This window comes from Eleginops maclovinus, chromosome 6 (genome assembly GCF_036324505.1).
Source record: "Eleginops maclovinus isolate JMC-PN-2008 ecotype Puerto Natales chromosome 6, JC_Emac_rtc_rv5, whole genome shotgun sequence".
Classification (NCBI taxonomy): domain Eukaryota; kingdom Metazoa; phylum Chordata; class Actinopteri; order Perciformes; family Eleginopidae; genus Eleginops; species Eleginops maclovinus.
In genome coordinates, this window is record NC_086354.1 from 7,087,554 (window position 1) to 7,115,522 (window position 27,969).

A 27,969-nucleotide genomic window follows, 5' to 3' on the forward strand; every position below is an offset into this window, starting at 1 on the left:
CATATGGTTATAGCTACTGTATAAAAAATGGCAGCAACAAATACATTTTTTTTATTTGAGTCCACCTTTTATTCCCCCACATGACATTTCATCCTCAACATGACATTTCAATCCTCCACACTGGAACGTGAGGTATACATGCATAAAGGTTGGCATAATGTGGCAGATCAACTACCATACATTTCCTGTTGAATTTCATCACATCAAAAACCTGTTTCCTGCCCTGTAACACTCTTTTCAAGCCCACAACATTTTCTAAATGTAGCACCGAACTGTGTGATTTGTCAAACTGTCTTCCAACAGCAAAACATTTTCTGATATCAAGTCTCTGTACCACAATGTAATAATACACAGTGATTATGTGTCCACTTTCAGCTGTTCCTTTTCATTACTCTAGTGAACTGCTCTGAGTAATACAGTTCTCCTTTGACTAAAGTTCTACTGAATATTTTCACAACTGTATCTGTGGTGACTGAAAGTTGACAGTCTCTCATAGCCAGTATCTCTTCGTTAGTATGTTTTCGTACATAGTGTAAACCAAGGGTCACAACTTGATCTGCTACTCTTTCAAACTGTTTCAGCTTTTTCACACCAGTCAAGTTGTTATACAGCTGTATACATCTAGGCACAGCATTTCTCAGTGCATTGTTTTTCAAAAGAGGCAACACTTGTCTATATGTGAATTGTTTCATTATTTGTAAGGGAACACACTGGGTGCCATGAAACATCTTCAGTATTTTCCCATTAAAAGACTCAAAAATATATCCTGAATGTGCCCACAAAGGTCCCCAATTTCTCACAGAGTCTGGCAAATGAAGACATAAATGTACGTTAAATGACACATTTTCCTTTCCGTACAGTGTTTCAAACTGTTTGACAAACTCAACAACCAGTTTTTCACATCTTTGTAACCCCTCTGATGTGACAGTGTCCTTACACAGCAAGAACATGAAGGTGACAGATAGGTGCTGGTAGAATGCATTGGGTAGTTTTCCCTTTAGCACAAAGATGCTATAAAAAAGTAACCAGTTCTGCCATTCACTAGCTTTCCAAGACTTCCTTTGCTGAAAAGAGCGGGGCACTCTTGTGATATTGCAAGGTGGTTTAATTCTCCAGAGTTGTTGGTCGAGCTCAGGAACACGTTTACCGATATAGTATGGCTCCTCATGGTGTTCACTATCCAGCCACATGTTTGTCATTTGCCGAACAACTCCAAGATGTACATTATGCATATGGTCAGGAGGCATTCCAGATATGATATCAAAGTGTGGGATGTTGACAAGACATGTGGGCCCTTTACTGCCTCTCACAGACTGTGTGGTACGCAAGGCCTCCCTTGCGTCAGTTAGAGTTGAAGCATGATCCCTTTTTGGAACATCTTTGTATGGATAACCCCTAACAGTTCCATTTCCCTTTGGAATTTGTTCACCTGGATGTAGGCAGAGGCTGCACCCATAATGACCATTACATTGGGTCATGTTTTGCAGAATAGGTCTGGCAACTGTATCACACATCATAACAGCTGCTATCACTCTACAATGAATTACAATGTTGTTTCCGTGTAACTTGAAGCCAACAGTTGATAATGACTGACACTCTTGTGTGAATGGCTTTAAAAATGTATTAACATTTGTTTTTTAGTACCAAACCATAGGCCAAAACGTAAAACATTCTCTTTACGGAGATGATAAGGAAGCTCGTTTACCATTCCTTGTAATGGCCAAATTCCATACTGGATGATTTGAATACTGGAACTCCATCACAATTTAATGTTAAGGAGAATGCATGAGGACTATCTAGTGGGCCACCATCTTTGCTCAGATTATGATACATATGATACAACATATATGATCATAATTTTCTGAATTACATTTGCCATTTCCTGACTTAAGACAACATGCAATATCTTCTCTTTGAAGAAGATGTTCCAGTTGTGTTTGGATGGGTAAGTACAGGAAGAAATTTCCATTCTTCAATGAGCTGTTTCTATCCCATGTAGAGTTACATACAGAACACTTCCCATCAGTGTCTTGGTCCCCGATGTAATATTCGCAGTTGGGACAATATATGTGACATTCTAGGTTACCTTGTATTGGTTTAAGCTCTTTTAAGAATAGATGCTTTGAAGTTAGTACATTTTCTGGACAGTGGATATTAATCAAATCTAAAAGATCAGACAGGGCCACCGCATTAAGTGAGTGTCTGAAAGCATATGAAAGTATAAGTAAAAAACTCTGAGCTTTGGTTAGTTGTGAGCCTGTGTAAAGTGGCTCATAATTTACTGGAGGAAACCTTTCATTATCACCTACTCCCAAATGTGTTTCTTCATTTACTGACTTATCAGTGCTGTCTTCCATGGGAAATTCTTCTCCACTACCATTGGATTCAGAGTCAGTAAAAGACTGCCATAGTGGTTCAAACACACCAAAACCAACACTGTCCTCAAAACTGAAGATTGATGACTCTGTTGTGTGGCTCAAATTTGGTGGTAGTTGATCGGATTCAGGGTCTGCATGCAGGCTCTGTAACGGGAAAATACAGTTAAAGGTGCACTCTGCATTCCTGCATGGTTTCAGGGTGATTTTATTTTTGTCTCAAATCGTAGGCATCGCCCCTTGATCCGCTAGCTGCCTGCCCCCTGAATACACTGTGAAAAAACGCGGTGTAACACAGGTGTCACAAATGGCAAACAAACACTAGGGGCACAGGCTGTGCCCCAAAACATAACAAACCACATTCCAGCCAATCAACGACAATATGGTTGGGGGAGTGGGTGGGGGTTAGTGCATGTTCACATATAAGCGGGCAGTGAGCAGAGTTGATAGAGTAGCATTAGTATCCGACAGTAGATAGCTGGACGGCACCATGAACTTGGTTTGTTATGTTTTGGGGCACTGTGCCCCTAGTGTTTGTTAGCCGTTTGTGATGCCAGTGTTGTCTCCAGAGACCGCACTTTTTCACAGTGTATTCAGGGGGCAGGCAGCTAGCTGATCAAGGGGAGATGCCTACACTGAAACCATGCAGGAATGCACAGTGCACCTTTACGTCCAAGGTTTAGTTCACAAACATAAGCACTAGGAAATGTGCATAAAATCAAGATTTCACAAAAATATTAATGATGTGGCAATGTTGTATACAGGGTAAAAAAAGGCTTAGGTTAATTAAAAACAAAAAGCAAGAAAAAAAAACTAGGAAAGCAAGTCTTTAAGGTTTGAAGACACGAAAATCATATGTGAGATCATTGCCCTGTTAAAATTACTTACTACTGTAATGTGCATTTTCAGATCTGTTGTCAGAGGAATCCTGATCCAGGTTCTGAGGTGTACGAATAAAGAAGTCTTAGAGGAAGTGCTGTCAGTGAAATAGTCAAACACAGAAAACAGCAGATTAGTAGTAGTAGTAGTAGTAGTAGTTATTAGATTACTTACAGTAATTCCACCATCATCATGAGAGGAATCCTGATCCAGGTTCTGCTGTGTAAGAATAGGGAACAGTTTTAGACAAAGTGTATGCATGGCTGATCATTTTGACTCTGTTTTTATGTTAGATATAAATTATAATTATTCAACAATCTTTCGCAATAAAAGGGGCTCCAAGGGACTCCCTTACAAGAGGAGGAAGGGAAATGTTCAATGCCAAATGTCAGCAAAGTGAATGGAACAGTTTAAGATAATATTCCATTCAACCACTATAAACCTGTCCAAAGTAAATTATACTTACTGTATTGTCATCACGTTCATGTGCATCTTCAGATCTGTTGTCAGAGGAATCCTGATCCAGGCTCTGCTGTGCAAGAATAGAGAAGTCTTAGAGGAAGTACTGACAGGCATAGTCAAACACAAACCAGTAGATTAGTAGTAGTAGTAGTAGTAGTTAGTAGATTACTTACAGTAATTCCACCATCATCATGTGTGTCTTCCGAGCCACCGTCAGAGTCGTGGTCAGAGGAATCCTGATCCAGGTTCTGCTGTGTAAGAATAGAGAACAGTTTTAGACAAAGCATGTGTACATGGCTATATTATATTCTGCTGTTGTATGTTTAATATGCACTCTAATTAGGCTGTAATTCAATTTTAGCAAGGTGAACAAGCTACTCCGAGTCTGTGAGGGCCTCAGCGGTGAGAGGAGAAAATGAAGTTTGCACTGGTGAGCTGGTCAAAAGGGAAGGATAAAGATGCTCTCAGTGTAGTCCCCGTAAATTGGATCGTAGACTTTGATCCTAAAGACTCTAACAAAGAGTATCTTATCGAGTGCGGCAGTGGTAAGAGGCCTTGGAATGGATGGTTGGTTGAACAAGCACACATTTTGCAGTTGGCAGGCAAGTACAGTTATCATTATTATTTTCACTTCGTTAGTCATGAAACATTAATCAGCTGTAAGCTGTTAGCTTCGGGACAGTGGCAAGCTAGCTAACTTTAGCTTTAGCTAATAAAACGGTAATCATACGATTAACAGGTGTTAGCTATCTAACGGTAGTTGGCTAAAAAATCAGGGGGAAAACAATACAACAAAGTAAAACCAGCACAAAATTGGAGAGTAAAATAATGTATTTTATGTAACGTAAGCCACAGTTTTGTTTCTAGGCACTAAATGCTGTCTCGCTACTATTTTTTTGCTAACAGAAAAGGAGTCTACGCTTAAGACTGCTGAGCAGAAACTCTTGCAAGAGGGCACACCAAAAAGTAAGAAGAGAAAGAGGGTACCCAACAAATTCTTCCTTGACACACAGGAGGAAACTGTAGAACAAGTTGGAAAAAAGGTAAAAGTGTTCTTTTGATGACGGCTATTTTGACAATATATTTTTACATTTCTGTCAGTTTTGGAGTTGGGCTGTGAGCCAGACTAACACAATGGAAAATATGTCCTCTAATTGTTTGGGACTGGTGGCATGTTGGTGCAGTGGTTAGCACTGTCCCCTCGCAGCAAGAGGGTTCTGGGTTCAAACGCTCTGTGTGGAGTTTGCTATTCTCTCTGGGTACTCTGGCTTCCTCCCACATGCCAAAGATTGCATGCATGTTACATTAATTTGTGACTCTAAATTGCCTATAGGTGTTTGTATGTCTGTATCTGTTAGCACTGTTGGGTTGTACAAGTAAGTTCCTGGCAACTTAAAAAAAAAAAAAAGGAACTATAGTACTACAGCTATGAATTTAAAGCAGATTCTAGCCATGGAACATATTAAACATAATGGTTAATTTAATCCTCATTTGGTTTAATTTTCCTAACTCTTTTGTGTATTTCATAATTGTTTTAATAATTTTTACTCAACAGAAAAACTACAAAGTCAAAGCTGCAAGACAGTCTGAATTGGAGGTTCTTTCCCGAGAAGAACCTAACCTCAGCCCAGTGGACACTTCAGAGGCACTTGAGGAGGAGAACAGGGCCCTTAGGGAGGAGAATAAAATACTATGGGACCAGCTGAGTGGAGGATCTCCTGCAGGCAGTAAAGATCTTGAGACCCAAGTCAAGGCTTTAAATAAGGAGAACACCAGGCTGCGCAACATGGCAGTTAAAGGTAACTATCTTTTTTAGATGAAAATGGGGATTCTTTTAGATTGTATAATCTGTGTCTACGTTTTAGGGTAAATATACAGATGTAGTATAGGGTTTGCTTAAGGGGAATAAAATAGCCCAGGGCTAAAAACTCGAGCGTGGTTTGATCAACTCCCCACTGAGGCTAAATTGGTCTGGCAGAAAATCTGTAATGCCTTCAGAACCCCTCACAACACATTTTATTACACTTTGAGACACCAAAAAAAGAGCAGATGTATTTTTTATTTTTATTTTACATATTATGTAACTTGTTTGGAGTCCTGTTGTAGTAAATTCGGTGGGCCGTATTTTCCAGAAATTCCATCACTCTTATTGGCTGTGAAGACCCTCATTTCCAATAAGATCACAAGCTCAAGCTTGTCAAGCTATGGAGGTGAAAGCGAATATGAGGCCAGTGTTGCTCTACCATCACCCCATCAACCCACATCTCCCAAACCAACATCTGTAAGTACATTTTTGTAATGATCAATTAAAAACATAGAACATTCTGTCACTGGTGATTTTCTTTGTTTGTATTCCTGTTTGTCTTTCCTTCTTACAATTAATTACGTGCAACTAGGGGATGATGACTCCACCAGAGTATCCAGCCATTGTTGGGAGACTGCAAAAGCACAACCCACAGCAAATGGAATGGCCCGCACCCTCCTGCTGGGCCTGTTCAGCACTGATGTCCTACTGAAGTCCAACCTGACGGGAGGGGTCAACAAGGTCGATCCATCTGCAGAGAGACGTCAGCCTCTGGACCCCAAGAAGCTTAAAGCTTTACTCGGTAAGACTTTTAAGAATTTATTTTTAATGGATTAGTATATTTTGCAAAGTTATTGTAAATGGTAACAAACACTTACACAAAGACTGAAATGTTCACAACTAAGAGCGAAAACAGATGGACAAATAAAAAGCTTTAACAGTTTTGATATTTTTTCAGATGTTATCGGCATTCAAATGGATCCCCTGTAGTAGCTTTACAGCACAAATTCACCTCCTATAGGCAGATACTTGGCTACGGCAAAGTAAAGTTGCTCTCACTGACCACAATACTTCTTGAAAAACAAGTGGATACAGTAGCTATAACCTCCTCGCTCTGAAGCCCCTTGGACAACCTTTCTAACTCTAACTTCCTTGGTTCCTTGAGAAGCCAATTCTGATTTCATACTTAACTACAGTATTTATAGGTAACCCACTGAGGAGCGAGGACTAGGCATACACGATTAGGATCCACCTCATCTTTCCTATTGCAACAATCTGTGGCTAACATTGTGGATGTCTTATTTTATTATCTTTTACAGATGCAGTTGTTCAGCACTACCCAGGGGCGAAGCTTCCTGACATAAGAACAGCCATAAACAAAAGGATCTATGAATTAAGGCACCAGCAGAAGAAGAAGTCCATGGACAGCTGAAGGACTGGCACAGGGCCTTGATAAATTGGCATGTTTGCACTTAAGGATTAAGGGTTAAGGGTTTTTTCCACTGAGGGATTGTTCTGTTTTTATAACAATAAAGACATAACCGTTTTTTTCAATTATAGTTTTTTTTCTCCATGATTGGATTACATACAAATGTTGAAAACAAGTTAAAAGACATGTTTTGAAAAAAAGATTGTGTAGCCTGCTAACATGTAAAGTACTAGAGACCAAAACTTGAGTAAAAGTATTGTTCTGTGGTTATTAAAGACAGCAGTCAAAAGTTTGAATATCGTGTATATGATTTCAAATGTTTCGCCTAAAGGACACTCACAATTCCTGTGATTGTAGCAGCATTATTTCGCAATCTTTCGGGAGGCAGAGTAGGCCCTTAATTCTACATGTATATGAATGGTCTTTTACTCCCACAAACGAAAACCCTCTAAGTAGGGCCAGGGGGGGTCACCTTTCTCACCACCACTATCACTCAAAGTTAAAGGTGGTGTTTCTGGTTCTTCCATCTCGAAACAAACTAACAAAGGCAGCTGAAGTGTGCTCAATGCAGGCAGGCAGGGTTTTTATAATATATTTTTACATACATGTTATAATATATCTACATATATTTTACAATATATTTTGATATATATTCACATGTATTCCAATATATAATTTCATATAATGTGTGATATATTTCAGTATATATATAAACAGTATATTCAATAAAATAACAATGTATTTATTCAATATATGAAAACAGCAATAATTGCCGTATTTTCATATATGCCACAATACATTGCTTACAGATATAATATATTGTTATATAATACATCACAATCTATTACCATCTAAATTTCACAATATATGAATACACCTGAAATATATTGTCACGTAATATATTGAGAAATATATTTTTGTTGCGTAAGGGATGTGCTATTTGAAACCACACCACATGGTTGAAATTCATACACTGCATTGTGTTCACAGTGCAGCACCACATGCAGTGTAGGGAAAGAATCCAAATTGAGACAAAGCATTGTTTTCTTCAGTTTGGTTGTTTTCCCCTTCCCCCTCTCGTCCTCTCTGCTCACTACTCACCTGGCTATGATCCAGTCAGCACACCTGCCCTTTAATCAAGCTAGCCCTTTCAGTAACCCTGTTCCAATAATCCGTCTCAGTTGCTATTTGTGTATGCGCCTTGCTTCAAGTTGCTTAACTAGACTTTTTGCCAGTTGTGTTAACTGTTAGTATGTTTGCATTTTTGCTTACCTGCCAACTTCAACTTATCCTCTCCATTGTCAAGAAAAACCTTTCAGTCTATTCAACTCTTCCAGCTAGCCTGCTAGCTCATAGCCTCATTCATAACTTTAAACAGGCCTGCTGTATTGTTCTCCAAGATTATAGATAGGCTAACACACTTTTCACCAGCTTGTCTTTGTGTCTGCGTTTAGGTTCAGCCTTTGCAACATTGATTTTGTCATGCAGAGAAACCATTTGTTAGAAACATTATCGACTGCCTTTTTTACTTTTTCTCACATATGACTTTTTAGGTTACTAAAACTAAATTGACTCACCTTTTACCCTTTTGCGGCCCCGTCTGCAGTTTAGAGTATTATAGCAAAGTTGATGGGCTAGCAGAAAGAGCGCGAAACTGATAATAGCATCTCTATAAATATTGCAGACCATAAAACAAATGGGTGAGGTCCCAACAAGAACAATAATGGTCTCACTGTCAGTGGGCTGTTGGTTTGCATAGAAATATTTTTGTTTTGCTGTAAAAAAGTGTAGTTATATGTGCTTTACAGATGGATATTCACAAAAGGAAAGAAATGTTTTATTTAAAAAAAGGGAATTTATGTTTATATCGAAAAAAATATATTTACAATACATACATACATACATACATAAAAAAGTGATCTAAAAAAAAAACTATTTCCTCCTATCCCATAATCCTATTCTGCCCTCTTCTTAAGTACAGAGTTGGTAGCTTTACTCAGAACCATGTGAGGTCCCACTTTAGTTTAAGTGGGTAAATTAGTAACCATGTCTAAGAGCGACCCTGTGTTCACCTGCTGCTGGTGCACATGTGTGTGTAGCCTCCCTTCAACAGTCTTAAAGGAAACCCAAAGGTCCGGACTCAACATATACATCAAGTGTGTGTTTACAAGCCGAGGATTTATTACAAACTACTTCTGAGAGGTGGAGGACATACGCACAGACTTGGTTATATTCAGTTTGTGTGTGTGAGTTCCATTTTGCCCTAAAGATAAGACAAGGAGGAAACATTTAAGTGTTTCTAATGTGGGTACAGGCTTTAATCAAGGCCAGGTGGGGTCAGTGAAGGGAAATGAGAGTGGCAGTAAAGTGTAATAAAGTAGACATTTTACAGGAGAGGCCGAATTGACTTCACAATATCACAGGGTCCCACTACTGCGCTCTAATCTAGTAGAAGAGATCAAAGCTTGGGTGCCATATAAAGCATATTTTAATTCTCACAGGGCCTGTTAAAAACCCACAGGGCTGATCCTGTCCTCAAAATGAATGAAAGAAAAAGAAAAAAGTAGAAGAAAAGTGAACTTCCCTTTGAAAAATATTTGTAAAAAGAACCCCTTTAAACTAAACATTTGTGATTCCACTGGATCATTTGGAACGTCCTACTAACTCCTGTTCCAAAGCTGCGTATGAATGACCCACAGGAGTGTGAGAATAGAAACAACATTAGTATCGAAAGTTCAAATATGTACCACATGCACAGCTTCAATAGGAGTGACTGTGCGGAGTGGTATGTCCGGGAAAGCTACGGGTTAATTTAAGACTAGGAGCAAAGCCTGTTGCCAATTAGGAGCAGTGAGCGCCACATGTGGGCTAGACGTAGCTATCTCCAGAAGGGGCAAAGAGGGCAGAAACCGCGCTGCGCGCAATGGGGACAAGCTAAAAGTCTGTGAAACCACTTGTTCGACATCAATTGGAACCTACGTGTGTGGATAATTACTCATTTGGGGGATTTTTGTCTCTTGAAAACATGAACAAACAGGAGTGAATGATTGATGCGCAAAACGGCTTGATTGCGATTTTACCTTTCAGCATTGCAACATGGCGCGTCTCTCTACCTTATTGTTTCTCTGTGTAACATCTTTGTTTAATGGGGCTGCGAGCGTACCTGAGATTTGCCGAGGCACGCGCTGCTTTTCTGGCCAGGACTGGAGCAGACCGTGCGTTGGAGCGCACTGCCAAAGGCGCACCGAGGCAGTGGCACCCAGAAGACAGTTTCCCCACTCTGCACAGTCCAGACAAGGACATGTGTACCCGAGTTACCAACAGGATGCTCATTTTAGTCACCACCAAGCCCAGAGTGCTCCGTTATCACCGTACACCATCATCCAACCTCAGCAGGGAGGCTTTGCACAGCCATCAGGGACGGATGGCACCAGGAGGACCAACCCAAGGACCATCACGGCGGAGGTATTCCATCCTGGCTGCGTCGGTGGGACATGTCCTACCTCTGTCTCTCATCGCCCCACGGCTGATGACGGTGCAACGCAGGGGTGCAAGGGGATCGGATGTAAACTTCCCCTCCGCATGCGCCAGATGCCCAAGCCTTGCGTCGGGGAAGGATGCGGTACACACGGAGGAGACGACGGGAGAGCAGGGCACTCCTCACCGGTTCATGTGACAGACAGAGCAGCACAGTTTCTGGATGAGCTTCCAGACTTTGGGACGGAACGTGGTGCATGGATACAGTTGACATGTGACATGAAACCAGGTCAGTGTCAGCCTGGGAGGAATCTGCCCAAAAGGGAAATGATAGATAAAGAAATCCGTGTGAAGTTGCAGCCTTCTCAGTGAGAAATAATAACAACCTGAAGCTGCAAACTTTACGATTTCAGTCCTGGCTGATTAAAATGTCTAATTTAATAAAAACAGTCCACATTTTCCTAGAAATTAGCAGTGTTTTGCAATGAGCCAATCGTTTTCAGAATTGTATGCACATTTTAATTGTATTGTGTGTATACAATGGGAGAAACTCCCTGGAATGGCCGCAGACACCAAGTTTGTAATACTGCACATATACAAATGTATCAAAACATTTCATCACAATTGTTTAACTTCCTTCTGCGATAGATGTTATCACTGTCTTTCTCTGCCACAGGCAACAATGAGCTTCCCTCCGAGGACGCTCTTGTGCTGCAGCTGTCCCTGTCTAAGAGCCAGGAGAAACTGGTTGAGGCCCTCAGGGGCCAGCAGGACGAGGTCAGGGAGCTGCAGAGGCTCCTCAGCGAGCAGCAGGGGACGCTGGTGAACCAGCAGAGAGAAATACTGGAGCAGCAGAGGAGGATGTACGAACAGATGGAGCAAGTACGGCCGCTGTGATAAATGATGAAGAAGAAGATGTTGATAGTTTGTGGTTTTGTTATTAGGCTGTGAATATAGAAGCATTGAACATTTACTTAGATTAAGTGGATGGAAAAAACCTGACATGTAGAAGGTTTGTTTTGTTGGAAGACAGCTGATCTCCTTATGGAGGAGCTTTACCATATGTGGAGCAGAGGAAGGGAATGTTCTGCACCACAATCCAGCAAAATTGGGACAATTATAAGCAGAGCAGACTAAAAGGGATTGCATGGAATAAATAATCATAGTGTTTGATTTGTGTATTCATCTTGGCGAACACACAAGTCCTGGTGATTAAAATCATGATTATATTAAAAAGAAATGTGCACTTTTTGTTTTGTTTCTCCTTTCAGGTTAAAGCCCAGTACAACATAATGATGGACAGCATCAAACAAACATCTTTCCCGAACCTCCAGGGGGAGATGGACAGTCATATGGAAAGCATGAACGGGCAGGTTCGAGCCCACCAAGCTCAGCAGGCGCTCTCTCTGCACAAGGTGGACATGGAGGCCAGCGTTATGGAGGTGAGCCGCACGATATCAAGGGTTACTAACTGTCCTGTATTCACTGCTTTTGGGAAAAGCAGTTATTCACTAAGAAATACCACTCCTCTCTCTGTATTTAATCCATTCTTGGACTTGAACCAGCAACCCTCTGGGTCACAAGCCAAGTCTCTGAGTACTTTCTATACAGGTAGGCCTACTATATCAGATGTTGACATCTTCAGACCAACTGACGGCCCTGTGATAAAAGTTATTTGTAACTTGATTGCACAATTTAGGAATGTACAGCGTTACATATATTCCAGGCATTGTTTTAAGATAATGTCTATTTTTAGTTTCAAATTCTTAAAAGATGTTCTGTGAAAGCAAAAACTACACTTTAGAAGAATCTTGAGTAATAATATAACTGAATATACCTTTCTTACTTCTTCAAACTGTTAAAAAAGGTCGAACAGTTAATAAGATATACGCAATATCTTACATCTGGTTAGCCTCTCTGTGTAATTTTTATGATGTGACTGGCTGTGACGTTCAATTGTTTATTTGCTGCTAACAGGTGGGGCGCCCCCTGATGGCTTGTGGGAGTTGCGGTCCTGAGGAGTACTGCAGCTTCAGCAGCGGTCATCCTCGCTGTGAGAAATGTACCATCTGTCCTGCCGGCTTCTTCCTTGTTGCGCAGTGTTCAATCCATGCTGACCGAATCTGCCAGGTAAGCATAATCATTTGAATACAGGACAACATTTAGGCCTGCTATTTTAACTTCTTTTGTTGAACGATATAACGTCCAAGAAACATGAATATGAATAAATGATTTTTTTGTCATTTCATGGTCTTTTTTGTTTAAAACTCTTATTATATAAAAGCATGGTAATGCAAGTTCACCCTCTAAAAAACAAGACATTCGTGAGAATATTTATTTAATCATTTAAATATCCTTTTATTACCAGATAATCAAAAATATATATCAGACGAAAATCGTTATGTCTGTATCACGCTGGCTAAAATGTTCGGGACAGTCTTTTGTAAACTTGCACAAATGTGAACAAAACTGGCAATATGATGTCTGCACAAAGGATCAAGGGGATGTCCATAGATGGTACAATAAGTTGCTAACTTAAAAATCATTAAGTTGTGTACATAAATCGAACTACTGTATAGGTTAGTATTGTGATCGGCCTACCACTCAACTTGCAATATGATGAAACTTTACATTAAGGATCTGGTCACACATGCACAACATTAATGATCGCCCCCTGTTCAATTACACTCCATGCAAGCTTAGAGACCAAAAAAACAAAACATGAGAGGGACTATGAGACAAAAAAACTAAACAAGAAAATGTGCCTCTTGGCTTCACATTGAGTTCAGCTTTATAGCATTGGAAGCAGAACAAAGCTTGTGCTGGTGGGCGTTTTACCACTAAATACTTTCTATAGTAGAATTGTCATAAAACACAGAAAAAGACAAGTAATAACAAATAACAAACACAAAAGCAGGAAACTTTTGTCTCTGCAGTTTCATGCTATGTAATAGTTTGGGTTTGTGGAATTGACTTTGTCAAAAGATGCCTGCTTCTCCAGAATAGTTAGTTCTGAGGGACATAAGACTCAACCAAAACAATGAGCTGACTGATGGGGAACCACCATCAGTCAGCTCATTGTTTTGGTTGAGTAGGGTGACTTTGCGTAATTAGCATAGATGCTTTAAAATTGTTTTTTTGTCATTACAGGACAGAGATGAATGCCTTGAAGTAGCTGATCTGTGTGGAGATCGACAGAAGTGTCTCAATACTCCAGGTAACAACAATTACTATTCAACCCTAACTTTTGTAATTGTCTGCATTATATTACAACTCAAATGTCTCTCAAACGTTTCTACATTTGCCTTCTTTTCCATTTGCTGATCTAAAACACTGATTATTCATAACTAAAGACAATGTTTTAAGTGCTTTTAGAATAAAATGTTCAACCGTCATGTCTTTGTTTCTCTATCGTCAGGTGGCTTCAGGTGCCAGGGCATGACGGAGCGTGATGGCAACTCAGGAATGTGCGGCCACGACTACTTCTACAACTCGGACATGGATGAGTGTCAGGCCTGCAATGAGTGCGATGGAGAGCCCATTGCTTCACCTTGTACCTTCACTGCAGACGCCATCTGCTCGGGCCCAGTTCCTGCTGGTGACAACGCACTCTCTCTATCCTGGGCCGGAGATGTAAGTCTGCCTGGCGCCACAGGCCACTTCTTGGCTCATGCCTTCCCTAGCGTGCAGCTTCAAATCAAGGGAAAAGGTGACGGAGTTTTACTGTCTGCCGAGGAAGGCCGTCTGGTGCTCAGGCAGCACGGTTTGGTCTGGCTGGATGAGAACCTCTCGGTAAGCCACGGCTGCCGTAGCTTCATCCAGTTGTGCCTACGTATGAACAACACAGACAGCTCTGAAGGTCGCGACCTCAGCGGTGTTAGGGTCGAGCAGCGGGAAGAAAGGTCCCTCCAGAGTGTCAGCATCAGCGGGGTAGCAGAGGTCGCCCCAGGTAACAAGATATCCCTCATCCTCCGTAGTGCCAGCAACCACTGTAATCAAAGCAATGATGGTCTGCAGCTGTACGACCTTTCAGCAGCGTCACTCAGTCTTCTCTGGCTCTCACATGACACCGGGGCTGTTGCCATGACAGCACAGGCAATGGTGTCCGCACACTACCATACCAACTATCGCCCGGTCTTCCGCACCAGCTCCACGTCTGACCCTTACGTCGTGGGGCTGACTCATGATGGCCGAGGGATCCGTTTTGCAGAAAGTGGCACCGTGCGGTTCGTATTTCAGCAGGCATTGTACTCCATGGGCCAGGCGTGTGTGAGTGAGGGTTTCCAACTGTTATCGTACCTGAACCGTAACGGAACCAGCACTGAGTTGGGCCGTTCTTTCAAACCAGGCGTCCACTATCGAGACACGTCCTTATCTCTGACAGGAGCTGCTAAAGTTGGCTCTGGGGACACCCTAGGTTTTGAGATTCTCTCTCCTGCTCAGTGCAACGTGCGCTTCTTTGGAGATGAGACAGGCATCAGTATCCTCAGCTTGGTTTGGGTCCCTGCTGCTCTGTCTTCCTCTCTGACTGCATCCGTGTCCAACACCGGCCTACCGTCAGGAGCAGTCAGGAACAAGCCGCTGTTCTTCCGCCAGATCAGTGCTCAGGTGTCTCAGATGGGGCTACTAGGGAAAGGACCAACAGATCAGAAGCGAGATTTTATTTTTAAGGAGAGTGGTACAGCCAGTGTGGCTATGGATCTTAAACTCATTCATTCTTGCAACCTGGTCAAGGTGACTCTTCTAAAGCGCAGTGATCTGGATGGGTCAGGGGGAGGCCGAGAGACCGAGGGAGCACGACCCGTCCCTCTTGCCCAGCAGGTGGCTGGTCAGATGCCTGTGGGAAGTCATTGGGCCAGTGTAAGCCTGCGGGCGTCCTTCCAGGTCCATAACGGTACAGCTGTGTTCTTCACACTTGACTGTGTACGCGGACGAGTCAACCAGATCAGCTACCAAACAGGAAGTGGAGTGTCGATCCTCTGGGTTGCAGAGTAACATAAAAAAGACAAAACTTACCATTTTGTTCCAGTTCAGTAGAAGATAAGCCATTTATATGATGGACATTTTTGATTAGTTTGATTTAAGAGGCATACAGTAGTTAGATTTTTTGGGAAAGACGCTTATTTGCTTTAAGGGGAGTTACATGAGATTATCTATACCATTCTTTTATCTGTCACTTAAATATCAAGCTACTGACAGCAGCTTGATAACTTATCTTATAAGGTATGTAAACACTAGCCCGAACTCTGTCCAAAGGTAAGAATAGTTTTAAGAATACAGGTAAAAATGTGCCTATTAGCACTTTTACATTCTTGAAACCCACTAGACTATCGATCTGGCTATTTCTCCGGGTTCCATCCACTGTAGCCAGCAGACACAGTATTCTATCCCGACTCCCCCTTTCTGCACTCGTTATTTACATTCAGATAAGCATCTTCAGATGCAAAACTGGAGATGAGAGAGACAACTTATAGGACTCAATTGCGTGATGAGAAGCCAGTTTATAAGCTAACTTTAAGCTAATATAAAAACCCATTATAAAAACCCATCTGCTGACATCTGCAGCAGATGGGTTCTGAAATTGCATTTTGGACAATACATTCTGCTATTTTGTTCTCCAATTGGACTGTTTACCTGCAATTCACAGAAACGTTATATCTTCTCATCTAACTTTTGTCAAGAGAATGAATGGGCTAATTCCAAAACGTTGAACTGTTGCTTGAAGCTGCTTGATTTTGTATTGAGTATCCACAGCTCATTTTATTTTTATTTTGTGCAAAAAAAAGTAGCGTTACGCATCAACCTTATTTATATCAATGCAAGTTTAAGTGTAACTATTTCTACAGAAGTAATTGATGGCTCTTAACAATTTTCTGAGTATTCTGCTTTATTATGTTCAGAAGTTCTATTTGCTGTATTTCTCTCTTTATTTATGTAATAAGGTTACTGTGTTGACTCCAATAGATCTTCAGCTCATTCCCACTGTGTCCACAGCAGTTTTTGCTGTCACCAAAAGCAGTTAGCTGCTGGTTTCATTCAGGAGTGTGTTATTTAAGAGCATGTGTTTCATGTTAGCCACCATTTTCTAATGTGAATATCTACTGCATGCCTTGTTTAATGACCACTTTCCTGCATATTATGGACTTAAAGACAATCATATGTTTCACTAAGGCCACGTGTAACTGTCCTGGAGAGATAGTATGCTATCCTAATTATTTACACCGTAAGATACAGTCACTGTTTACTCAAAGCAAACTGTAATAAAGTGTATATTTGATGTTTTATTTTAAATCCAATAAAAATGAAATTGTTTTGCCAGATGTTGTGCTGCTGTCTCTGTGTAAAAACCAGAGTCTGACAAGTAAAGCCAATGCGGAAGTGACTTGAAGTTATCTGGAAGGGGGCGCTTTAACTAAAATTACACTACTTCATATTATTTGTACCTTTTTTTATCTGTATGATGACTCAACCACTGGTCTAAGAAAATGGGCCTGGATTCTTACTCATCAGTTATGTATCATGTGACTTTTACAACCCTAACAACTTTAACAATCCTTTTTGTTTGTCAAAGCAGAATCAGATTTTCAATAACAGATTAATACAAGAAATATATTTGTTCTTTTGTAGTAAAGTTATAGCACTCTACTGCAATTTGACTAATCACAATGCAAAGATGCAAGCTAAAGCAAAAAGCAGTTAAATAGTAGTGCATGTAGTTCACTACAACCCAGCACCAACTGACAAAGCTGAATTAGTTTTTTTATGACTCGTATCTCCTTTCCACATGCTAATTCTACTGATATTATATTTAAGCATTGACCTTTATTAGCAAGCTTTAGCATTAGCTTTTAAAGTATTTGGCTAATAAGGATGTAGCTGTGAGTTCTGGCTGGGTTTTACTAGTACCTATAGGCCTATTTTCTAACCAAAGCTTGTCAAAAATGGCAAACAAACCAACTTTATCACAATGTCACAAATTTTCACTGTTTCTTGGATGGTGTTATGTGCTAATCATGGGCTTCTCCTCACGTGCGAACAGTTAGCAACACTGGGACTGAATTGGATAAGTTTGCTCTAAGCAGAAGCAGCCAGCTGTTTCCTATTACACATCAAAGAACAGATCCTTTATCATGAATTTAAACAGTTGAAATTATATTAGCCGGGTTGTTAACCTCAAAATGGCCTTCCTACACACGCCCAATGACAACCCCTCTCCTTCCTAGTGTGCTGCTCTGCTTTGGCACAAGATCAAAAAGCGTATTACGATACGGGGCATATGTGCTATGAAAACCAGTAGACCAGTTGATGTTGTTATTCCAGCCTTTGAAGTTATGACCCCCAGGTTAGTGTGTGCTAAAGATTATTCAATAAATCATGACGTTTAGGGGATTAGACCATTAATATGCAGGTTTGTGTCTTTAAGGTGTAGAGATCAAAAGAGCGCCGACCCGACCATTTCCACATCAGTCGTCTGATTTTCTCTAGTTCTAGGCATCTTGACCAGACCTTGCTATGAATAAAGCATGAGCAGCACAAGAATTAGACAGAAAACAATAAGCAGAGGTAAGTCGACTAACAGAAGAGGAAGAAAGCATATCTCGAGACAAATTGAAACCCCCAGGCTGATGGATGACTTGCTGGCTGAGGTACTGTGGTTTGACAATGATAAACGTTTAAGGAAAAAGGTCAGCGCCCTACAGTATAGAGACGGGAGCACTGTCTGGCAGGACAAGTTGCCCTTACAAATTAGCACTCTGGATAATAGAGTACAGATGGAGGAAGGTGTGTGGAGTCTGTGTGGATGTGTCTTTAAGCAGTGAACAGGTTCGCCTGCATGCATAAGGAAAAACAGAGGTTTATATTTAAGCCATACATGATCTTTTAAGGACTTTATTACATGGCTTTTAGAATTTAATTTAGGATCTCAGTCAATTTTCCTGGCCTTCAAATGCCGAAGCAAATGTATTTTGTTTCATTACCCTACATTTTCACTTTTAATGAGAAATATTTTAAAAGATGAATGTTTGCATCATGTTATTGTGGGGACGGTACAGAAATTAGTTGGAAAGGAGGACAGTCAGTTTCTACTATTGGAGGTGTGTAATGCTTTTATTCTAAAAACATTGCAGTTTTATTCCAATAAGGGGGTTGGTATTTTCATTCTTTTAAGATAAGGCACTTTTATTGTTATTCCGGGGAGGTTATTGCAGTTTATTTCTTATTGGAGGAGGGTATGGCATGTTTTCTGCAGGAGATATTCATAACACTGTGGAGGGTCCTGCTTTGGAAAAAAAGTTAAACAGATGATTCGACCCCCCTACCCACCCAAATCATTTCCCTACATTCCCTTTGTTCCTATTAAGACATTAATCAGGAACATGTTGTTATAGAAGAAGTATCCTTCCCAAAATTACTTTATTGAGAGACAAATCTCAGAAGGGAGTCTGACACGTCATATTTTAGTCTTTACATTGCATGGAATCCACCCCCCCACCTTTGTCTGAAATGAACAGGCATGTGTGGTGCATACCGCCTTCAGAGCAGCAAGGCTACATATGGCGCACAGACATTGAACATACAGGTAGCAAGAATGTGCAGAAGGCAAGTGTACTCCTAACTTTGCTCTTGATACAGAAACAGCCATTACATCAAGGAATGTGAGGGGAAAGGAAGATACAGAGAGAGGAGTGGGAGAAAGAAAAGAAGAATGCTGTGGGAATGAAAGTGAGAAATTGGCTGCTCCTGTGTCAGTGCATCTGGAAGCGGTTCTCACTTGTTTTGAACTTTTCTTCTCCTCTACCCGCTTTACAGTCTCTCAGGGGCGTCCCACTGTTTTTGCGCATAAGTCAGAAATGTTTTGGGCTGGATTTTATAAAAAGCAACTTTTATGGATCATAGGCCAGCACCACAAACATTTTAACACAGTCAAGTAAAACAATACATTATGGTTGACGTCAGAGCAATTTCTCTTTTTTAAATGAGCAATACACGTTTTGTTGTTATTTACAAAGCATTATACAATGTTTACATAGTTGATTCCGATATGATTTTATTAACCTGCATGTCATTTCTTCCTGAAATGCGCCATATTATGGTATAATACTGCCCTCTATAGGATATGAAGCGAATAACACATTTTGGATGAAGTTTAACATTTTATTATCACTGCATATTAACGCCATTACAACCGGTTAATAACAACCTCTTTCATATAAGTTAGTGTCTTCATTTACTTTATGGCAATACAACAATTTATGATATTCATTTGTTGTACTATAGTATAGTTGGTTTTGAATATAATGTGTTGACATACAATTCCACACATGTAGGCGGTCCATTATAAGCGAGTGTACTATGAGGTTAGAGCCTATGTGTGAATATTTTTAACAGCATCGATCACTCTTTGAAGCACATTAAGTCAAGCTGTACACATGTTTTATGTAGGAGTATAACTGTAGTAAATGTAAACATACTAAAAGAAAACAGGAAACTATCCTATAAAATGTGTGAATGTGAGAGGCAGCATTTTAGCTTTGACTTAAAAATAAGACTACAAACTGTTAAAAATCCCACACAACAACCAGGGACTCAGCTACAAAAGCCCAATACTGCATACTTGAAGAGTCGAGGCTTATGATTTCAGGGCATCACATTTATGTATATTAAATCCTAAACCTTTTCAAATTCGGCACTTAAGTGTTGCAGCAAAAATGAAATTGCATTGCTATCGTCTTATGAAAGGCATCTTTGAGGCAAAGAGTTATTACCAGTATAAGAAATTAAGGTAAAACATATAAGAGAACACATAGTGTATGTTGACAACACATGTTTGAAATGCTGACCTGCAACTTAAATGTGAAACGTTTATTTAAAGCTATAGAGTGTGACTTACTATTTATTTAGATAAATACATTAACAAATTCCACAACACTGTCGTAATATTGTCAGAAATGCACCTTGACAGTAAGATTCTAATGTTCTTTAAAGGCTATGAATGTAACTTTACCATGTGTAAAATATTGTGAAATGGGTTTTTTGGTCCATGCTGCTATGAGAACTGACTTTCAGAAAGAGGTCCACAAAGTAAATGAGTTAAAGAGGAGGGAGAAGAATGAGCGGGGAGACGTTTGCTCACATTGGTTAAATAAGGCATTGTAACAACACATTATGTAATAACTCCACAAAAGGTAACACATGTTATATTGATTGGGTAGTAACATCCATATTTTTTAAATAATCTGCTGCAGATTTTAATAAAGAGCTTGTATGTTAGACGTTTCCACACATTGTGTAATAACTTAATAAATATTGAACTGGTTACTACAAAAAGCAGGAGTTTATTTTGTTTTAAAGAACATGTAATAATAAGTGGCTAATGTAATAACAGACCAAAATGACTGTATTCGTCGGGGCACATGTCTCAAGGACCATTGCTTTGATTCCAGTTCAATGCATAAAATGGACATTGTTGTTATGATTTTGTAAAATGTTATATGAATGAAGACATCCATTTTGGTTGGTTATTACATAATCATTTTTAATTAATAATTACATTTTCATTTAAAAAAATGCAATTTCCACATGTTGCTTTAACCACTGCAAATTCTTTAACATATTTAAATATTTGTATAATTAGTTTTTATATATTGTGTTCAGATTGCAGCAGATAATTCATTTCTGCACAGTAAAGTGAACATGAATTAGATTTTGTTTAGTTATTACATATTTTGTTTCAGGCCTGTAAGAAGAAGAGAAGACGTTTTAGTGCAGGATTTCAATCAGGAGGCGTTTAAAGTCTCCACCGCACTCTGAATCCAGAGCGTCTTTCAGGGTTACGTCGTATTTCTCCAGGTACATGTCCTTCACTGTCTCCAGGTCGATCTGTGGGGTTAACAACATAACACTGCGGTCACAACAAATCCTTTATCATTAGTTATTTGTGTCTTTTAATTGGCCCTTGAGCTAATTTTCAGACCCAAATGTTGTTTTTTATCTTGCCTCAGAGCGGCCTACAATGATGCGAATGAGCGTGTCCTCATCAGTGCCCATCCCCTTCATGGCGGCGTTAAGACGTCGGGCAAAATACAGTTGCGGGTTCTTAGCACACCTGACTATAAAACAAACACACAAAAGCAGCATTTGTTACTAAAAATACTTGATTCGATAAGTCATGGCTTTTGAACATCCCGTTAAGGTCCAACCTACCTAGGGTAATGTAGCAGTCTTTGAGAGTTCCTGTTGCTTCAGAGTTAATGGTGTCCAAAATGTCTGTCCCTGAAAGCTGCAAGGCAATGAGTAACATGAGAACTTAGACTAACAGGGATGAAATGATGTTAAAAAAATTACTTGTTTCTGGAGGAATGTGAGCAGTTCTTACCGACTCATAGATCTTAAAGGTGGCCTGAAGCTGCATGTAGTTCCTGTGTGTCAGGATGAAGGTGAAGGTGGACTCATCTGTGCCAAATCTACCTTCTCCTGCCTGACAGGGATAAAAAAAAGAGTACATTATAAAACAGAATTGGGGAGTTTTAGTCCAGTTTTAAAACAACCTGGATCTTATTTTCGTTAGTTTGGTCATTGTTCCTATCGGTAATACTGTAGAAAAAGCTCCAAATACAATATATTTTTAAAGAGAGACATTACAGGAGAATGGGGTCAACAGAATTTAGTTATCACTATGGAACTTCCCCAGTTGCTTACTTAAATTAAGACAATCACTTTTTGTATTAAATGTTTTTGCAAATACGCAAATGAGGCATTATCTAATGACATTTTGGGGAACATTTCAAAGAAATCTACAGAAGAACTAGGCAAGTTTGTAAAAAAGACACCTAATGTTTAATTTGATACATCCCAAGTCTGGAAAAAAAAAAACATGTTATCGACACAAAATAGCCAAAAAGTTTTGCCTGTAGTGTTACAACATATGAAACCTCATTATGATATGGTAACCGCACAGTACACAACCATGCTAGTAGCTCTGTGATGTAGCCTATTCAAAGACAGCAACCATTAAACTAATTGCTAATGTGTTATTGCTCATCAGGTATCATTTTTATCTTAGTCCCCATCTTAGGGTGTTAGCATGAGCAAACTAGCACCGAACACATCTCATCATTGGAATCTCATTATTGTCTTAATTGGGTGTTTGGTCGTAAACCAAAGAAGTCAACAAATCTAAATAATCTGATGATGCTGCTAGCTGACTAGTCAACAAATCACCCAAATCAAATTGCTTATCCTCTGGGGACCAAGAGTGTGTGTCCCAAATATTTCAGTGATGAATCTGGCCCACAGACAAACATTTCCATCCCTAGATACCAGATGCTAGCGTGGTTAAAATAGCTGACTCAGGGTCATTCTAATCCAAGGTGTTGTTTGCAGAGGACTATAAAACCTCAAATATCATGTTAGATGTGAGGAAATGCTGACAATCTCACAGAATTTGCAACCTTCCTATCTCTGCACACACTTGCTATTGTGAGAGTGAAACTGCAAATATGAAACTTCACGCCTAAATTATGAATTTTCCGGAAGTTCCCACAATCCATCTGTAGGAAGAGCCACAGTAGCGATACCACAGAAACAAGCTTGATTGAATAAATCTTGCCATCTGCCCTAAGATCATGTTACATTTCTACATTATATTCAAAGGGCAAACTATGAATAATGCTACTAATTCAAAGGGGAATTATGAACCATCTGGGAACGTACCTCCACCAAAGATGTGGCATCCTGTTCGGCTAAATCCTCATCCACCTCGTAGCCCTCGTCTCTACTCGCCTGTAGAGAGAGGTATACAGGAAAAGAGGGGGACATGGAGAGGAAGAAAAAGACATGTTTAAGAGGATGGATTAAGGAGGCCATGCATGTAAAGTGAGGTTAAGATTCAGAGAGTCATGAAAAAGTCAAAAAGACAGATTGCAAATATAATCTCAGGGATTTATGGGATAACAATCATCTGCTGCACGTCAATGGGAAATATTTGAAGGCCTCTTTGGATAGGCGTCGCTGTAGAACATGAGTCACACTGTGTTTGTGTTTAATTCCTGCGGGAAAGGAAAAGAGAGGGGAAGCAGAAAAGGGTGGGAGTGCGGAAAATCTGGCACTGAGGCAGCAGCATACCGATGATGGCATGTTTGACAAATGTGTCAGTGGGCAAATCAGAGCATGGAGAACAATCGTGCTTACATTATGAGAGGAAGAAAAGTGGTATTGTTCTTCTCTTCATGGCTTCCACCCAAATTCAAGAAGTTTACTGCAACTTCCCTTGTTACTATGTTGCTAAGTTTTGTTGATGGTTAAACTGGACTTTACCTGAAGCAGTGACGTCAGCAGGTTCCTCACGTCTCCACTGGTGTCATCTTCAATGTCTGCATCTAGTTCACGCTCATGCACTGTAAGGCAAGAGGCAAAAACTGTCACTACTTCAAACATATGAATAAATACAATTATATTTTGGAACCAGGAGTGAGACGAATGAAGTGAAATTAAAACCTCACGCTGTCAAGACAGTTTTTATTTTCCTGAAGTTAAAAAACCACAGGGAAAGGCTACAGTTTTAAAACAGACCCCAACACCCTGGTAATGCCTTGTCAATCACTAGGAAGCCCCGCTCTAAAGCATTAGCTGCCACATTTTTTATTTAACTCAAAATGGGACCGTCATTTACAAAATGAACATCATGCTGTATTGAAGAAGACTTAAAACTAGCATACTGATGTAATAAATCAAGTCAGTAAGTAGGGTCATTTTCTCATAGACCTCTATGCAATTTGCTTCTGTTTGCAACCCCTTTGTCGGTGTCTATCAAATAGACTGCAAATGTAAGGCTCTTTTGCATTGGCGTCTGGATGAAAATATATAGTTTTATGTATATTTTATATACATAAAATATGTATGGTGAAAATGTGTCTTAAAGCTGGATAAAAAAGGAGGTTATTGATAGCTTTTAGTAGACAACCATTCATGCTTTACACCATCAACAGACACAACATACCGTCTGTATTTAAGTTCTACAAGACATTTTGCGATGAGTCAACTGTGATCCTGACAAGGATACAAATCACACTGTGTTGCCAGTGAAAAACATGAGGAAAACATATCTCATGACTCCATGACTCACCCCCAAAACTGAAAACACCCACAACATTTGACAAATATAAATCTTAAGATGTATCTGTTCCACATGCTGGTTAAATGATCACTCTTTCCAGTCTGAGAGGATCCTCAGATTGGTAGCTGTATAAACATTATTCAGACTGAAAGAGAACTTACCATGGGCGTAAGTCTCCTTGTAGCTCCTGATGTCCTGTAAGGAGTTAAAGACAGACGATCAACATTTTTCGATTTGAAATTGATCATATGACGATGTGTTATATAAGAATAAGTCACTTTGAGTTTCAAACCCACAAATAATGATTCCACCATGACTTGAAAGTCATTAGTATAACTTTGGATTTCACTTTCTTTTAAGGCATATTTTAGTAACTAGGGGTTTATTTAAAGGTTGAATCGGGCAATTATGCAGCGAAGATTTTCTAATAGTTAACCTGTAGAAACAGGGAAACAAAAAGAGGTAGTATTAAAGCAGATTGACAGACCTCATTGGTGGCCGTGCATAGGATCTCTACGAGCACGTCTTCATCTGTTCCCGCCCCCTTCATGGCCTTCCTCAGCTCCTTGGCGAAGTATACATTAGGAGGCTCCAACATGGCTATGGTGGCTTTCTCAAAACTACCTGTCAGCTCCTTCTGTAAGACTTCCTCCAACTCCTGAACAGAAAAAGAAATAACTGCATGTACATGTAAATCTATACAAGCGATAGAGAGGGAGTGTAGGAAGGTACTCACGTCATCATACTTCTCAAAGTAGGCCTTCTTGATCTCCACACGCTGAGCTGCAGAGCGATTGGCCAGGACCTGAACAATGACTTCTTCATCTGTCCCTGCAGATTATAAAGCAGTGCATATCTTGACATCTTTTAGTAATCAGCCCATCGATTAGCCATTATTACTCATCACAAGGAGCATAGATTTAAAGCGGTATAACCCTACACTTCCTCGTAATTGTTTCTGTGGTCCATTATGTTTTATTGGTGAGCTGAATGACCACAAGGAGGTTCAAATTGTTGTATCGAAGACGTGGTTAAACCATACACTCTAGCATGTGCACTTCACTTTATAAGCCAATGGACAGGGGAGCCAGGTAGCCCTCAACAAATCACTCCTGTTTGCTCTACTGGCAGTAAAATGGTGGAATGAGACCCCCATTGATACCATAGAGAGCCAAAAGTCTACAGATCTGACTTAGAAAGGTTTCGGTTGGTTGAGTGCACGTAGTTGCTTCAGCTAAATGAGATGTTGTATAATTACGGGAGCTTCACCGTCACAGCAATATTTCCCTATTATTAGACTTCTTAGGGCTTAACATTTGAAGGCAGTTTCTATGTCTTATCACTAAAGTGTAGAAGGATATTATTAAAAAGGCTGCAAGGCGGACATACTGTATGGAGTAGGGTTTATTGCAATGTTCTGCTTAGAAAATGATTTATTTTTTATATTCACAATACATCACAATCATATCATGACATGCATAACTGATAGGAAAGTGTATATGCTCATAGTAAGTTAATTAAAAGCATACCATTTCTGCTTTTAATTTATATAATTGGTATTTTGATTTTGTTTTATCTGCTGGCTATATCTGTTTTGCAGCTACAATGACAGCTCTAAAAAAATAACTGATTATATGAGAGGGAAGTATTGCTGATATATTGATAAAACAACATGCTACGGTACCAGATAACTTCTATCTTAAATTATTATTTTTTTTAAAGTATAATGATTTCTCTCATTGAGGACATATATGTATATTTGTGGATTAAGTAATGGATGAAAATATTACACACAAATAGAGATACCAAAAGACTAAATGATATAAATGAATGAAGAGAAACAACAAATTGAACAATTATTGAAGAAGAATGAGACTATACTGTGCACTTACCTAGACCTTTACATGCTTTTCTGATAGCCTTGATATCAGCAGTGACATCAAACTCCTCATATGGGACAATGGTGGGCTAGAACAAAAAGTGACATGATCATTAAAAAAGATAATACAGAAACATAAAACACAAGCAAACAAATCGAATCCACACATTGTTGGGATCATATATCCTATAATTACTGATAGAGGTGGGAGAAATACTCAAAACTCGTACTTGAGTAAAAGCAGAAGTACCAGGGTGAAGGAACACTCTGTTTCAAGTAAAAGTTGTGTATTCAAAATGTTACAAAAGTGAAAGTACAAAATTGGACTCAAAATATACTTGAAGTACCAAAAGTAAAATAACTCATTATGCAGATTGGTCCATTTCAGATAATATATCTGATATGTTTTATAATTATTGATCATTAAAGTGTTCTCAGAGCTGGTAAAGGTTTGTATACTGCAGGGTAGCTGCTGAATTTACTCCAGGTAGAACTAAAGTCTGATTTAAGTGTTGATTATATTTCTCATTATTAATCAAAATCTGTAAAGTAACTAAAGGTGTATAATAAAAGTACTGGAGTAGAAGTACAGGATTAACCTCTGAATTGTAGTGGGGTAGAATCACAAAGTAGTACAAGCATATCAAGAGTGTACTTAAGTACAGTACTTACCTCCCACATCTGATTACTGATTCTACACACTGCAAACGGATGTGAAATGTAAAATGAAATAACCAACTACAACTAGAATCATAGTGAAGCATGATGCCACAGTGAGGTTTGGGAGGATTTATCATAGGGCCTGTTACAGTAGGCTGCATGTAGGCCGGTCTCTCCCTCAGGAAAAGGGTGCAGCAGCCTGTGTATGATCGCTGAGTCATGCAGCAGCAGCTGTATGCAGTCTCCTCTCCTCACCCACCCTCCGTTTAGTACAATGCAGCCTTATTTATCATCGTGTCTGAGAAAAGCCTCGTCCCTTCTGCTGCTGCCCGGGCCTCATAGGGCTCACTCCCTTTGCTCAAATTACTCCCTCTGCGCAACTTCTCCCACCCAGCTTTTACCGTCAAAAAGTGTTGTTTACATCTCCTGAAGTAAATGACATCCTTAGGATATCCTTCCGGAGGCTGCTTAAGTAATGCTCTGGTGATCATCTCTGCAAACTGGATCTTTTTAGAGCTCCAAAAGTGCCTGATCCTCCATTTTACACTAATTAAAATCTAATGTCGTTTTTGAAAGTTGTGAAATCCCGTTTGCTTACCTGCACGTTTCCCATTTTTACTCCAGATCGCGCTGTCAAAAGTTACAGAGATAAATGACTCTGGAAAGCTGTAATGTTGCGCTGCTCTGCAGTTGAAGTGATGTGCGTGTCAGTCGGGTCGGTTTGTTCCTGGAAGGACTCAGCCCTGTCCGGTGCTGCAGGGGTGACGTCACTGCCGCTTGTTAATTTAGCAGGGTGGAGTTGGATGGTGGTGGTGGCGGGGGGAAGAAATGCAATGATTGTTTACAGCTTGTGAAACTGTGTTTGTGTGTGTCATCATAAGATCATGT

General features: G+C 39.9%; 3 protein-coding genes and 1 long non-coding RNA gene across 5 annotated transcripts; 2 read left to right on the top strand and 2 right to left on the bottom strand.

Moving 5' to 3' along the window:
- Positions 1-1,811: 1,811 nt before the first annotated feature.
- LOC134865901 (uncharacterized) lies at positions 1,812-4,022 on the bottom strand. The gene is made up of 3 exons (XR_010166003.1): positions 3,928-4,022; positions 3,264-3,351; positions 1,812-2,522 (listed from the first exon to the last, which is right to left on the bottom strand). It is a non-coding gene; the product is annotated as an uncharacterized LOC134865901 (long non-coding RNA).
- A 109-nt stretch (positions 4,023-4,131) lies between these two features.
- LOC134866000 (uncharacterized) lies at positions 4,132-7,125 on the top strand. Its single transcript, XM_063885884.1, has 6 exons — positions 4,132-4,261; positions 4,623-4,759; positions 5,272-5,515; positions 5,849-5,997; positions 6,113-6,322; positions 6,840-7,125. Exons 1-5 carry the CDS (start codon positions 4,132-4,134, stop codon positions 6,230-6,232), a joined length of 780 nt encoding a protein of 259 aa, XP_063741954.1. The 3' UTR covers positions 6,233-6,322; positions 6,840-7,125.
- Positions 7,126-9,855: 2,730 nt separating this feature from the next.
- On the top strand, positions 9,856-16,744 carry si:ch211-252f13.5 (uncharacterized). The gene is made up of 6 exons (XM_063885701.1): positions 9,856-10,715; positions 11,103-11,308; positions 11,698-11,868; positions 12,404-12,556; positions 13,577-13,643; positions 13,845-16,744. Exons 1-6 carry the CDS (start codon positions 10,046-10,048, stop codon positions 15,419-15,421), a joined length of 2,844 nt encoding a protein of 947 aa, XP_063741771.1. The 5' UTR covers positions 9,856-10,045; the 3' UTR covers positions 15,422-16,744.
- A 2,714-nt stretch (positions 16,745-19,458) lies between these two features.
- Positions 19,459-27,866, bottom strand: anxa13l (annexin A13, like). 2 transcript variants are annotated; one of them, XM_063886166.1, is made up of 11 exons: positions 27,680-27,866; positions 26,435-26,510; positions 25,279-25,373; positions 25,030-25,197; positions 24,704-24,737; positions 23,744-23,823; positions 23,141-23,209; positions 21,804-21,905; positions 21,632-21,707; positions 21,432-21,537; positions 19,459-21,314 (listed from the first exon to the last, which is right to left on the bottom strand). In XM_063886166.1, exons 1-11 carry the CDS (start codon positions 27,692-27,694, stop codon positions 21,188-21,190), a joined length of 948 nt encoding a protein of 315 aa, XP_063742236.1. In that variant the 5' UTR covers positions 27,695-27,866; the 3' UTR covers positions 19,459-21,187. The 2 variants fall into 2 exon arrangements, with proteins under 2 accessions (XP_063742236.1, XP_063742235.1); XM_063886165.1 differs by having other exon boundaries at positions 25,030-25,200.
- Between the last annotated feature and the right edge of the window lie 103 nt (positions 27,867-27,969).